The sequence below is a fragment of the Entelurus aequoreus genome, linkage group LG06 (assembly GCF_033978785.1).
Source record: "Entelurus aequoreus isolate RoL-2023_Sb linkage group LG06, RoL_Eaeq_v1.1, whole genome shotgun sequence".
Classification (NCBI taxonomy): Eukaryota; Metazoa; Chordata; class Actinopteri; order Syngnathiformes; family Syngnathidae; genus Entelurus; species Entelurus aequoreus.
This window is the reverse complement of record NC_084736.1, coordinates 33114326-33128082: the sequence shown is the minus strand read 5'-3', so window position 1 is coordinate 33128082 and position 13757 is coordinate 33114326. Positions and strand designations below refer to the sequence as shown.

Sequence of the window (13757 nt, the reverse complement as noted above, 5' to 3'; positions counted from 1 at the left end):
ACAAATATTGTATTTATGTAATATACATGACATATATAAATATATGTATAATATAAATAATATATATAATATGTATATAATAATATATTTAATACTATTGATATAATATTACAATAATCACAAAGAATAATAAATGCCTGTATGCACTTGCTCGCGCATGCGCACTCCACTCCTCTTGCGGAAGCGCGCACGCGCAGGGATAACATGTTTTTATTTCCCGAGCACCGGCGGTTATTACCGGTTATTACCGGGGCTGCCAGACGCACGAGCGCGAGGAGTCAATTTTACGCGTCAAAGACTCCGAGTGTGATTGCGCAATGTGAGCGGGAAGCAGATGAGATTATAAAAATGAAAATTAGTCAAATTGGGACCCCCCCAAAAACACCCCCCCCCCACCCTCGGGCAAGGAAAACGCGCGCACGAACACGCACACGCTCATTATACCCCCTCCCCCTCCCCCCCGCCGGTGGTCGGTGATGAAGAAGAAGTTATAAAACACAAGAAATGATAAAGGCGCGCATGAAGGAGGACACCGTCAGCCCGGTACTCTTCCTCCTCTTCATCCTCCTCCTCCTCCTCCTCCTCCTCCTCCCGGTGCGTGTCCGCGCGTCATTGTCGTGTCGGTGCTCGCTTGCCGCGCACACTTTCCCGCCCGCGCGTCCTCATGAGTTCCTACTTCGTCAACTCCTCCTTCCCGGTCGGCGGCGCGCAGGCGGCCGAGTCCTTCCTGGGCCAGATCCCGCTCTACTCCCCGGGCTACGCCGCCGACCACCCGCTTCGACACTACCCGGGAGCCGCGGCCGTCACGGCGGCAGCCGTCACCGCGGCGGCGGCGTACAGCGCGAGCGGCGCCGGCGGCGCGCAGGAGAAGGCGTACCCGGCGGCGTCGGGGTATTACCAACCGGCGACGGGCGCGGCGTACGGCGGGCACCGGACCTCCGCCGCCGGCGCCTGCGACTACGCCGCGGCGGCGGCGGGCTTCTACCGGGACACCGCGTGCGGTCTGGACGAACTTCCGCTGTCTCTGAGCCACGAGCGGAAAGACTGCAAGGGAATGTTCGAGCCCGGGGACGACAAGCACGGCGGAGCGGCGCACATTTACCCGTGGATGCAGCGGATGAACGCGTGTAACGGTGAGTCTCCACGCATTCATCACCCGCCATAAAAGTCACGTGACGCGCCGCTTTTATGCCACCGTTTGCGGCTTTATTGGCCTCGTAAAGGCGCTCTGTTCGCTTGTCGCTCAGCCGCAAAGTTGGCAGGAAAACATCACAAACATCTTTTTTTTAAACTCCACATCTCCTAATAATATTATCAATAATTATATCAATAATAATAATAATAATAATAATAATAACAACAATAATAATAATAATAAGTCATCCTCGCGGTGATTGACGCCTGCTTTGATTGCATATGACGTCACAATTTGCTATTTTATAATGTACTTTTCATAAAACGTGTTCTAAAAATGATAAATTATGTAAGCAATTATTAGAACTAAATATTGTTGTATTTTATGCATAAGAAGACACATTTTATACAAAATAAGTCATATTTTATACATAATAAGTCATATTTTTTTTACAAAATAAGTCATATTTTATACATAATAAGACATGTTATACAAAATAAGTCAGATTTTATACATAATAAGTCATATTTTATACAAAATAAGTCATACTTTATACATAGTAAGACATATTTTATACAAAATAAGTCATATTTTATATATAAGTCATATTTTATACAAAATAAGTCATTTTATACATAATAAGTCATATCTTATACATAATAAGTCATATTTATACAAAATAAGTCATATTTTATACATAATAAGTCATATTTTATACAAAATAAGTCATATTTTATACATAATAAGTCATATTTGATCGTGCGTGTGGACCTACACCAGCACAAAGTCAGCGCCATGAATTATCAATATAGCTATGAATAAAATGTGAAATAAAGAGCATTTACAAACAATCATAATAGATAGAATTGCATTTTGTTATTGTATTATCGATTATAAACTGTCAAATAAATCAAACACGAATTTGACTCGTTTGATTAATTTTTCCTGACTGACAATAAATCATATTTGAAGTCAATAAGTCTGCAAACTTTGAACTGCATTCATATCACATTATTGGTGTTTTATAACCAAATTATTGGAAGATAATTGGTGTTTTGCCCTATTAATTACATATTTTATAACCAAATTATTTGGGTTTTATTGGTGTTTTTATGACCAAATTAGTAGAAGAATATTGGTGTTTTACTACATTAATAATATAATTTATAACCAAATTATTGGAAGATAATTGGTGTATTAGTACATTAATTATATAATTTATTACCAAATTATTGGAAGCTAATTGGTGTTTTTATAACCTCATTAGTAGAAGATAATTGGTGTTTTGCTACATTAATAATATAATTTTTAACCAAATTATTGGTAGATAATTGGTGTTTTAGTGCATTAATTATATAATTTATGACCAAATTAGTGGAAGATCACTTTAGTACATGTTTAATTATCTTGCTGCAACTTATGCCATACATAATTAAATATTAAAATATAAACAAAATACTTTTTACATTTCGTTAAACCAAAGGCTAGAAGACAACTTTAATATCACTCTGGTATCAACACGATACGGATACCAGCCTTCATATCGTCGACGCTTGTATCGATTCTGTCAAGCAACTGTTTAGTCAAAACTTTGAGGTTTTTCAGTGTTACATTTAGTGATACTGTTCAAAAAGTGTACATATACTTGTCAAGGCCAGGTGAGACAATAAAATGTTCTGAGGGCCACAAAAGGACCTCGAGCCGCACTTTGGACAACATGAATGTTTCTTGTTGCTGCTAAAATGATAGTTTGATGAAATATTCTTTATTTTCTTATATAAAATGACACTTGTATTGCTCCCATTATTGTTGTGATTGTTGTTGTTGTGATTATTGTTGTTGTGGTTATTGTTGTGATTAATGTTGTGATTATTATTGTTGTGATTATTGTTGTGATTATTATTGTTGTGATTACTATTGTGATTGCTGTTGTTGTGATTATGGTTGTGATTATTGTTGTTGTTGTTGTGATTATTTTTGTTGTGATTATTGTTGGGATTATGGTTGTGATTATTGTTGGGATTATTATTGTTGTGATCATTGTTGTGATTACTACTGTGATTATTGTTGTTGTGATTAGTGTTGTGATTATTGTTGTGATTATTGTTGTTGTTGTGATTATTTTGTTGTGATTAATGTTGGGATTATGGTTGTGATTATTGTTGTGATTAATATTGTTGTGATAATGGTTGGGATTATTATTGTTGTGATTATTGTTGTGATTATTATTTTTGTGATTATTGTTGGGATTATGGTTGTGATTAATGTTGGGATTATGGTTGTTATTAGTGTTGGGATTATTATTATTGTGATTATTATGGTTGTGATTATTGTTGTGATTATTATCATTGTGATAATTGTTGTGATTATTATTGTGATTATTGTTGTTGTGATTATTGTTGTGATTATCGTTGTTGTTGGGATTATTGTTGGGATTATGGTTGTGATTATTGTTGTGATTATTATTGTTGTGATCATTATTGTGATTATTATTGTTGTGATTATTGTGGTTGTGATTATTGTTGTGATTATTGTTGTTGTTGTGATTATTGTTGTGATTATTGTTGTTGTTGTGATTATTGTTGGGATTATGGTTGTGATTATTGTTGTGAATAATATTGTTGTGATAATGGTTTGGATTATTATTGTTGTGATTATTGTTGTTGTGATTATTATTGTTCTGATGATTGTTGTTGTGATTATTATTGTTGGGATTATGGTTGTGATTAGTGTTGTGATTAGTGTTGTGATTATTATTGTTGTGATTATTATTGTTGTGATTATTGCAGTGATTATTATTGTTGGGATTATGGTTGTGATTATTGTTGGGATTTTTGTTGTGATTATGATTGTTGTGATTATTGTTATTGTGATTATTGTTGTTCTGATTATTGTTGTGGTTATCATTAAGGATTAGTATTGTAGATTAAAGATTAAAGATTAAAGTACCAATGATTGTCACACACACACTAGGTGTGGTGAAATTTGTCCTCTGCATTTGACCCATCCCCTTGAACACCCCCTGGGAGGTGAGGGGAGCAGTGGGCAGCAGCGTAGCCACGCCCGGGAATCATTTTTGGTAGTGATTATTGTTGTTGTGATTATTGTTGTGATTATTGTTGCTGTGATTTTTGTTGTGATTATTATTGTTGTGATTATTATTGTTGAAAAAATATTGTTGTGATTATTTTTGTTGTGGTTAATGTTGTGATTTTTGTTAATAATTGTATTACTGTTAAGGTTGTGATTATTGTTGCGATTATTGTTGTGGTTATTATTGTTAGTGATTATTGTGGCGATTTTTGTTGTGATTATTGTGATTATTGTTGTGATTATTGTTGTGATTATTGTTAATGTTGTGATTATTGTTAATGTTGTGATTATTGTTAATGTTGTGATTATTGTTATTCTTGTCAATGATTATTGATAATGTTGTGATTGTTGATGCCATTATTGTCAATGATTATTGTTGTGAATAATGTCAATGATTTATTGTTCTGTTTATTGTTATTGTGTGATTGTTGTTGCAATTAATCCCGGCCTGACCTTGTCCTTGTACCCGTCAAGGCGCGTTCGGGAGTCCCGGGAGACGCGGGCGTCAGACGTACACCCGGTACCAGACCTTGGAGCTGGAGAAGGAGTTCCACTTCAACCGCTACCTGACGCGGCGGCGGCGGATCGAGATCGCTCACGCACTTTGCCTGACCGAGCGCCAAATCAAGATCTGGTTCCAGAACCGCAGGATGAAGTGGAAGAAGGAGAACAAACTGATCAACTCTTCCTCTTCCTCCTCCTCTTCGTCGTCGTCGTCGTCTTCTTCCTCCACGGCAAATGGCACAGAGGACGAGGACAAACGGACGCAGTGAGGAAGGTTTTCTCCTTGGAAAGAAAGAACAAAGACATTTTGGAGAAAAGTAAAGAAAGGCGTCACATGACCTTGTGAGACGGGACCAAAACAAAACAAAATGGATGCTTCTTCATCTGCTCCTCACATGGACCTTTTTTCTGAATGTTGGAGCTTTAAAAAGTGCTACGTCAGCGTTTGGATGTTTTTGTCTTTGTTTTTTGTTTGTTTTTTTACTGACACAACACAAGCAATTAGGTGAAAAACAATTAACGTTGTTTTCCTTGTAAATTATTTTCAATCTTCCTCTGATTGGACGAAAATTTAACTGAACTTCCAATCATTATTTAAACGTTTTATTAGAATCAATGTGCATTTGAAAAGATCTCCACGGTTGAGACTAGTGGACATTTCAAGTATTGTACATGAATTGTTGTTAATGTTTGTGTTCTTTGGCACTCGTATCCAAGTACAGAGTTCCCTCGTCGCTAGGCGGATGCTACGTTCTCCACACATTGCGGATTTTAAAGAACCATCGGGTACATGCTAAAATACCCACTGACGTGTTTATGTTCATGATGTAGGGTTTAGAGCGTGTTTTGAATGCGTGAAAAGTGTTTTTATAAAGACTTTAAATCAATATGATGTTCATAGGAAATATAAAGTAAATACGCGTTCGTTAGCATGATAACTTTTTTGTAGCTAATTTCACACTTTTTTGCTAATTTTGTAGCTGTAGACCTTTCGGTCACATAATTTGGTATGTGACACAAGCTAACTGTTAAAATGCTAACTTTTAAAAGGCAAATTTACCCTTTTTTTTGCTAATTTTGCAGCCGGAGACCTTACGGTAAAATAACTTGATATGTGACACAAGCTAACTGTGAGCGTGCTAACTTTTAAAATATAATTTTACCCTTTTTTGTTGCTAATTTTGCAGCCGGAGACCTTACGGTCACATAACTTGGTAAATGACACAAGCCAACTGTTGGCATGCTAACTTTATTTTAGCTAGTTTGTTTGCTTTCTTTTTTTCGCTAAATTTGCAGCTATAGACTTTGCAGTCTTATAACTTGGTATGTGACACAAGCTAGCTGGTAGCATGCTACTTTAATTTTTTAGCAAATTTCACACATATTTTTTCTGCTAACTCGGTATGTGACACAAGCTAACTGGTTAGCGTGCTAACATTTTTCAAAGCTAATTTCACACATTTGTTTGCTAATTTTACATCCTTACACCTTACAGTCACACTCGCTAATTCCGAGGCCATATATCTTACATTCATATAACCTGGTATGTGACACAAGCTAACTGTTAGCATGCTACTTTAATTTTTAGCTAATTTCACACTTTCTCTCACTAACTTTTTTTTGCAAATTTCGGTGCCATAGACCTTACGGTCATATAATTCAGTATGTAACCCATGCTAACTGTTAGCATGCTAACTTGTAGAAACTCTGCAATAGCCGAGGGAACACTGTAGCTGTGTAAAAATAATCAGGGTGATGATTTTGTATGGGAAACTTTCCAATGTAAGCTAACTAACAAGCTGGTGTGATTCCTTAAACTACCTACAACTTGCAGCAAAGTGTCTGCAAGTTGAAAATATATTTTTTGTCAAGTGTCAACGTTTTGTCAAGTACTTCTACTGTACATAAATACTACCTACTGTATATGTCCAATAAAGTGCAAAACAATCTAGTGCAATAAAGTGTGACTTTGTCATGAAAAAAAACCAAAAAGACATATTTGCAAAGCTAAAAAGATAGATTTTATCCACAAAAAACAGGTTTAAATATACATTTTATTTGTGTATTTACATATAAAACAGACTGGTTAATTCGAGTAATTTTCTTTACAAAATACAAATGTCCTTGTTCAGTACTGTAAAAGTTTACTAGCATTTCACAATATTTTCCACCAATTTTTACTGTAACATTACAAAAAGTGCAATATTCTTCTACTTTACCGCAATGAACTGTTATTAACATTTGCAGTCGTTCACCGTGAAAGTTAGGCAATGATTAGTCGGTCATTTGCTGTGAATTTGCCCTGAAATCCTTCGGAAAGCCCGATTGGACGTGCAAGAAAGCACAAATATTGTTGGTTCATAACTTGGTGGAAGTTACCTGCAGATGTTGTGGCGCTCAGTGACGCCAGGCTGAAGGAGAAAGTCGACCTCCCCCCAGCAGCCACACACACACACACACACACACACACACACACACACACACACACACACACACACACACACACACACACACACACATGCACGCACACACGTCGCCATAAACACATAAACACACACTTCAGCAGACAAAGTGGACAATGTGCTGGTGACATTTGAACCCTGCGTGAACCCGGCGTGAACCCTGACTGACCGGCGTGGAGGCGGGGTCTAATCAGGGACGATCCCTTGAAGATGAACATTTTGCCAGCAGATGTTCGGCACTGACTGATAAAATGAAACTAACAGAAAGGTAGAGGACATTTTCTTGATGTGCTGGCTGAATGTTTCCTTCAAGTGTGTTTACTTCACTCACTTGTGGCTGAAATTTTGTTTATTTTCACATTACAATTGTTTATTAATATCAACTTTTGTTTACTCGAAGGCTGCATCCCATTTTATTTGTTTAATTTTTTTTTTAAATTTTTTATAATTTCAACTTGGTATGATTTTATTTGAATGAACAACAATCACATAACAGGAAGTACAACAGGAAGTAAACCCAGAAGTAAACCCAGAAGTATACCAGGAAGTAAACCAGGAAGTAAACCCAGAAGTAAACCAGGAAGTAGACCAGGAGGTAGACCAGGAAATAGGCAAGGAAATAAACCCGCAAGTAATCCTGGACGTAAACAAGGAAGTATAACCGAAAGAAGACAGGGAAAATAACCTGTAAGTAAAGCAGACGTAAACCAGGAAGTACAACAGGAAGTACAACAGGATATAAACCTGAAAGTAAACCAGGAACTAGACCAGGAAGTTAACAAAGAAGTAGAGCAGAAAGTAGAAGTAAACCAAGACAAAGTAAAACAGGAAGTAAACCATGATGTAAAGCACAAACTAGTAGACAAGGAAATAAACCCGGAAGTAGACCAGAAGTAAACCAAGAAGTAGACCTGGAAGTCAACACGGAAGTAGACCAGAAAGTAAAAGTAGATCAATACCAAGTAAACCAGGAAGTAAACCATGAATAAACCAGGAACTAGACCAGGAAATAGCCAAGGAATTAAACCCGGAAGTGGACCCGGAGGTAGACCAGAAAGTGGAAGTAGACCAAGACCAAGTAAATCAGGAAGTAAACCAGGAAGTAAACCATGAAGTAAACCATGCATTAAACCAGGAACTGCTGGGGTCCTCTCCAAGGTTTCTCATTGTCCCATTGGGTTGAGTTTTTCCTTGCCCTGATGTGGGATCTGAGCCGAGGATGCCGTTGTGGCTTGTGCAGCCCTTTGAGACACTTGTGATTTAGGGCTATATAAGTAAACATTGATTGATTGATTGATTGAACCCAGAAGTAGACCTGGAAGTCAACACGGAAGTAGACCAGGAAGTCAACATGGAAATATATCAATAAGTAGAAGTAGCCCCAAGGCTAAGTAAACCAGGAAGTAAACCATGAATTAAACCAGGAACTAGACCATAGACCAGGAAGTAGACAAGGAAGTAAACCCGGAAGTAGAGCAGAAAGTAGAAGTAGACCAAGACCAAGTAAATCAGGAAGTAAACCATGAAGTAAAACAGGATCTACACAAGGAAATAAAACCGGAAGTAGAGCCAGAAATCAACCAGGAGGTCAACACAGAAGTAGAACCGTAAGTTAACACTGAAGTAGACCCGAAAGTAGGAGTAGACCAAGACCAAGTAAACCAGGAAGTAAACCAGGAACTAGATCAGGAAGTAAACACAGAAGTAGACCTGGAAGTAGACCTGGAAGTGGAGCCGGAAGTGGACCCGGAAGTGGACCAGGAACACAACCAGGAAGTAGACTATAAAGTAAACCATGAAGTAGACAGGAAGTAAACCAAGAAGTAAACCAGGAAGTAAAACCAGGAAGTAAATGCGGAAGTAACCCCGGAAGTAAATCTTGAAGTAAACCAACAGGTGCACATAATAAAGTTAATATGATAGAACGGTGGTACAGGGGTGTGACTCACAAAAAGAAGGTCCTGGTTCGAACCCCGGGCTGGGGGTGTTTCTGTGTGGAGTTAGCATGTTTTGGTTTTTTTTTTTTCTATCAAATCTACAGATTGTATTTGTGAATAGAAAATATTTAGACACGTTCGGACACGTTTGTTTACGTCTTTAGCAACTTTTCTTGTGGAAACAATCCTCACAGAGTCAAGTCCTTATGTGGACATTGTGTGCAAGGATTTTGGGTCACTAGTTCCACTTTAGTTCCACTTTAGGTCACATATTACCGTAATGTTGTAATCAGGGCCAATAAATGATTGATTGGGTATTTCCAGACTTACTACACGACACAATGCAAATATTGTTGTTTTTATAGTCTGCTTTCCATGAATTGTGTGACGCTGACTCAGCTGCAAAGTACACAAACAAGGATCACACACCTTAAAAGAGCTTAAAAGGATATCTTAAGTGCTGAGTGTTAGTTCCAGTATGAACTTCCATCGTGTTGTTAATATTTTTGTGTTTGGACACATGATGATTCGTGTGTGAGACTCAATCTGATGTTTGCATTGGAAACACCACCAAGTGTGAAATATGAAATATGAAATATGTCACTTAAATGACTAAATCCTGATACCACACATCAGGTTAACACTTCAAGATATGAGGGACATCAAATCACAAAGCAAATAAATATATATGTATTTTACTTAACAGGTAATATAAAAAAATAATATTAATAAATGCAATTATTTATTTGATGTATACATTTCTATTATATACATATATTATATATGTTTTGTGTAGTTTATTTATATTTTAAATGGTTACAATGAAATGTTTAACAAATTATTTTCATTTAATTCATACAAAAATTATTTCATGATTGTAGCTTTTCCATTGTCTGTTTGTTTGGTATATCACACCATAAGACCCCCACCCCATTTAGGTAGGAGACAAGGAAATAAACCCAGAAGGAGACCCGAATGTAAACCCGGAAGTAGACCAGAAAGTAGAACTCGACCAAGACCAAGTAAACCATGAAGTAAAGCAGGAAGTAGTATATATATATATATATATATATATATATATATATATATATATATATATATATATATATATATATATATATATATATATATATATATATATATATATATATATATAGTGAGAGAGAGAGAGAGAGAGAGAGAGAGAGAGAGAGAGAGAGAGAAAGAGAGAGAGAGAGAGAGAGAGAGAGAGAGAGATTTGTTTTGAATAAAATTTGTAAAGTTTGAAAATAAAAAATGTATAATGTAAACAAACCTTTTTGTTTGTAGTTTAATAGAGTTAAAAATTAAAACAAAAAATATTGATATTTTGATGGTTAATATTAATTGTTTTAATATCACTAATTACATTTACTTTTAAATAAATCAATCAATCATTTAAAGTTTAGTTGTATAGCCCTTAATCACAAATATCTCAAAGGGCTGCACAAGCCACAACCACATCCTGGGCTGAGATCCTACATCAGGGCAAGAAAAAACTCAACCCAATGGGGACAAAGTGAAACCTTGGAAAGGACAGCAGATGTGGGGACCCCCTGGGTGACCGGTGCAATGGATGCTGAGTGAATACAGATAATAATGTGAGAGGAGAGGGGGTGGAGCAGAAAAGAGAGACGGCAGATCAACTGGTCTAAAAGGGGTTTATTTAAAGGCTAGAGTATACAAATGAGTTTTAAGATGGGACTTAAATGCTTCTACTGAGGTAGCATCTCTAACTGTTACTGCTAGAACATTCCAGAGTGCTAGAGCCCCATTAGAAAACATTCTATAGCACGCAGACTTTTTTGGGGCTCTAGGAATCACTAATAAGTCGGAGTTCTTAGAATTTATATTTGTGTCCGGGACATATGGTACAACACAATCAGCAAGATAGGATGGAGCTAGACCCTTTAGTAGCAAGATAGGATGGAGCTAGACCCTTTAGTATTTTATACCTAAGTAGTAAAACCTTAAAGTCACACCTTAAGTGCACAGGAAGCCAGTGCAGGTATACCTATATGTATATAAAGGTATATACAGTACAGTCATATATATAGGTAAATATGTACATAGGTATATATAGGTATATTAAAAGTTAAAGTACCCATGATTGTCACACACACACTAGGTGTGGCGAAATTATTCTCTGCAATTGACCCATCACCCTTGATCACCCCCTGGGAGGTGAGGGGAGCAGTGAGCAGCAGCTGTGGCCGCACCCGGGAATCATTTTTGGTGTTGTATAAAAGTATACAAAGGTATATACAGTATAGGTATATATGTATATAGGTATATAAAGGTATGCAATATAGGTATATATATAAAAGTAAGTATATATATATATATATATATATATATATATATATATATATATATATATATATATATATATATATATATATATATATATATATATATATATATATATATATATATATATATATATATATATATATATATATATATATATATATATAGGTACATAAAGGTGTATACAGTATAAGCGTAGTAATATGATCAAACTTTTTTTTTAAACATTGCAATATAAAGTATAAGCATATTGTGTTACTGTCTAAATTAACATATTTAAAAACAAATAAACACAAATTGTGTTGACTGTTAAAACATTTTTTTGTTTTTCATAATGTAATACAATAATTTACATTTCCTTTTTACACATTGAAAACATTTATTAGTGTTTTAAATTTTCAATCGTTGTCGATATTTTTTTATCAATATGATTTTTCAAAAGTATCATTTTGTAACTGTAATTCATAATTTAAAAACCTTCTTGTAACTTAATACATGAACAAAATACAAACCTATTGATAATTGATATTTTTAACAATTTATGTATTTATTTATTTATTTCTGTGCATCAAATGTTTAGTCAAGCCCAGTAAATCAAAAAGTATTGTTTTGTTTTTTTCCTTTTTGCATTTTCCAACGTGCAATAATTAAGTTTTGGCTCGATTTCAACGGCAAACCTAATTAAGTCATAAAAGAAATCGGCTTCTCCCTCGTGCAATAAATCATAATGTCAGTAGGTGGCGCTCTCTGCTCGGCGGCAATAAAACTGAGAAGAATCCTTCTTGCACGCATGAATTACCTCTCATGTCATTCGCCTGAATTTATGACTGGTCAACAAAACCACGTGACTCACATACGCACGCACGCGCACACACACACACACACACACACACACACACACACACACACACACACTCACACACACACACACACACACACACACACACACACACACTGCGCACCCCACCCCCACATTCCAGCTAAAAAGCAAGTACAGTGCGGTCATAATTTATGAATCCGTCATAAATCCATAAAAGAAGGCGCGATATCGCAAAGAATCGGATCCGATATTTGTTGGAATATTTCGATTCCAAAAACAACAAATGAGTTCCTACTTCGTGAATTCGTATTCCGGCCGCTTCCCAAACGCCTGCGACTACCAAGTAAGTTACGCCGAGCACCGGGACTCCGCCATGCATCACGCCGGGTACGGCTACGGCTACGCCGGCATGGACCTGACCGTCACCCGGGCAGCGGAGGACGCGCCGGGCGCCTCCAACCCCGGAGGACACTCGGGCTGCGCGGGCTTCGTGTCCTCGGACGACGGCCGGAAGAAGAAGAGAACGCCGGTGACCGACTCTTTCCCGTCCGCCGCCCGCGGGGACGACCACCCCGGTGACCGGAGCCAGCCGGCACCGAGCGCTCCACACGCCGGCCTCGGGCTCCCCTCGCCGGCCGCCTCTGAGACGCAGCGACGAGCGGAGCCCGACGGCGCGGCAGACGACACGCAAGCCGGGATGAGGCGCGCACAGGCGGGACAGAGGCGAGAAGGCGGCCCGGTGAGCACCGGAGCGCCGGAAATATTCCCCTGGATGAGAAAACTGCACAGCTGCCACGGTACACAACTTTTAAAATACTACTGTCTTCTTCCAGTACTACACACATACTCTCACACCAGTATTTCAAATAATTGTATTTTTATTTGTATTACTTTTAACTTATTTTGTGGCATAAATTGGCCAAAACACACTAAAGTGTGGACATGAAGAAATCGTATTGGAATATGAGCGAATAAGAAATGACGACCCCTTTGCGTCCACACTTTATGGACACTTTGCAGTCTGGAGCTCATATAGTTGCAGGAAAAATACACTTTGAGAAAAGTAAAAGTAGGAAATAATAATAAAATAAAAAATTAAATTAAAAAAAGAGGTGAATAAAAGATGGAAGCAATAAAAATAAAATGATGGAGAATTTGAAGGAAGAAGGAATGGGACTGTTTCAAGTGACACAAATGTTGCTTCTTTTCACTTTATTATCATCATCATTATTATTATTAATTATCAACATTATTATTGTAGTATCATTATTATTAATAGTATTAGTAATCATTAATCTAAGACAGCATCATAAAAAGATAACAGTTGATACAAAAACTAACAATAAACATTTGTATACAATGACTACACTGTGGTGCGTTCAAGGACAGTACGGAAAATCTTAAACATTAAACAATAAAAGCTAAAACATAAACATAAAATATGTTTGCATGGATTTTAATATTTAAAAAAAAAAAGA

General features: G+C 37.0%; 2 protein-coding genes across 2 annotated transcripts in view; both read left to right on the top strand.

The window, feature by feature from the left end:
- The first annotated feature begins 664 nt into the window (after positions 1-664).
- Positions 665-6594, top strand: LOC133652143 (homeobox protein Hox-B6a-like). Its single transcript, XM_062050565.1, has 2 exons — positions 665-1133; positions 4703-6594. The coding sequence occupies exons 1-2, from the start codon at positions 665-667 to the stop codon at positions 4999-5001; spliced, it is 768 nt and encodes a 255-aa protein (XP_061906549.1). The 3' UTR covers positions 5002-6594.
- A 5885-nt stretch (positions 6595-12479) lies between these two features.
- Positions 12480-13757, top strand: part of LOC133651520 (homeobox protein Hox-A5-like) — a 4416-nt gene continuing 3138 nt past the window's right edge. The window contains exon 1 of the mRNA XM_062049476.1: positions 12480-13076. Within this exon, the coding sequence (XP_061905460.1) occupies positions 12563-13076 (514 nt within the window). The 5' untranslated portion in view covers positions 12480-12562. The remainder of the gene's footprint in view (positions 13077-13757) is intronic.

What these genes read in the sequence shown, in the direction of transcription:
- LOC133652143 (XM_062050565.1), top strand. Translation starts at nt 665, where the DNA reads ATGAGTTCCTACTTCGTCAACTCCTCCTTCCCGGTCGGCGGCGCGCAG. An exon ending in GCGGATGAACGCGTGTAACG is followed by an intron (nt 1,134 to 4,702) that starts GTGAGTCTCCAC and finishes GTACCCGTCAAG; the next exon opens with GCGCGTTCGGGAGTCCCGGG.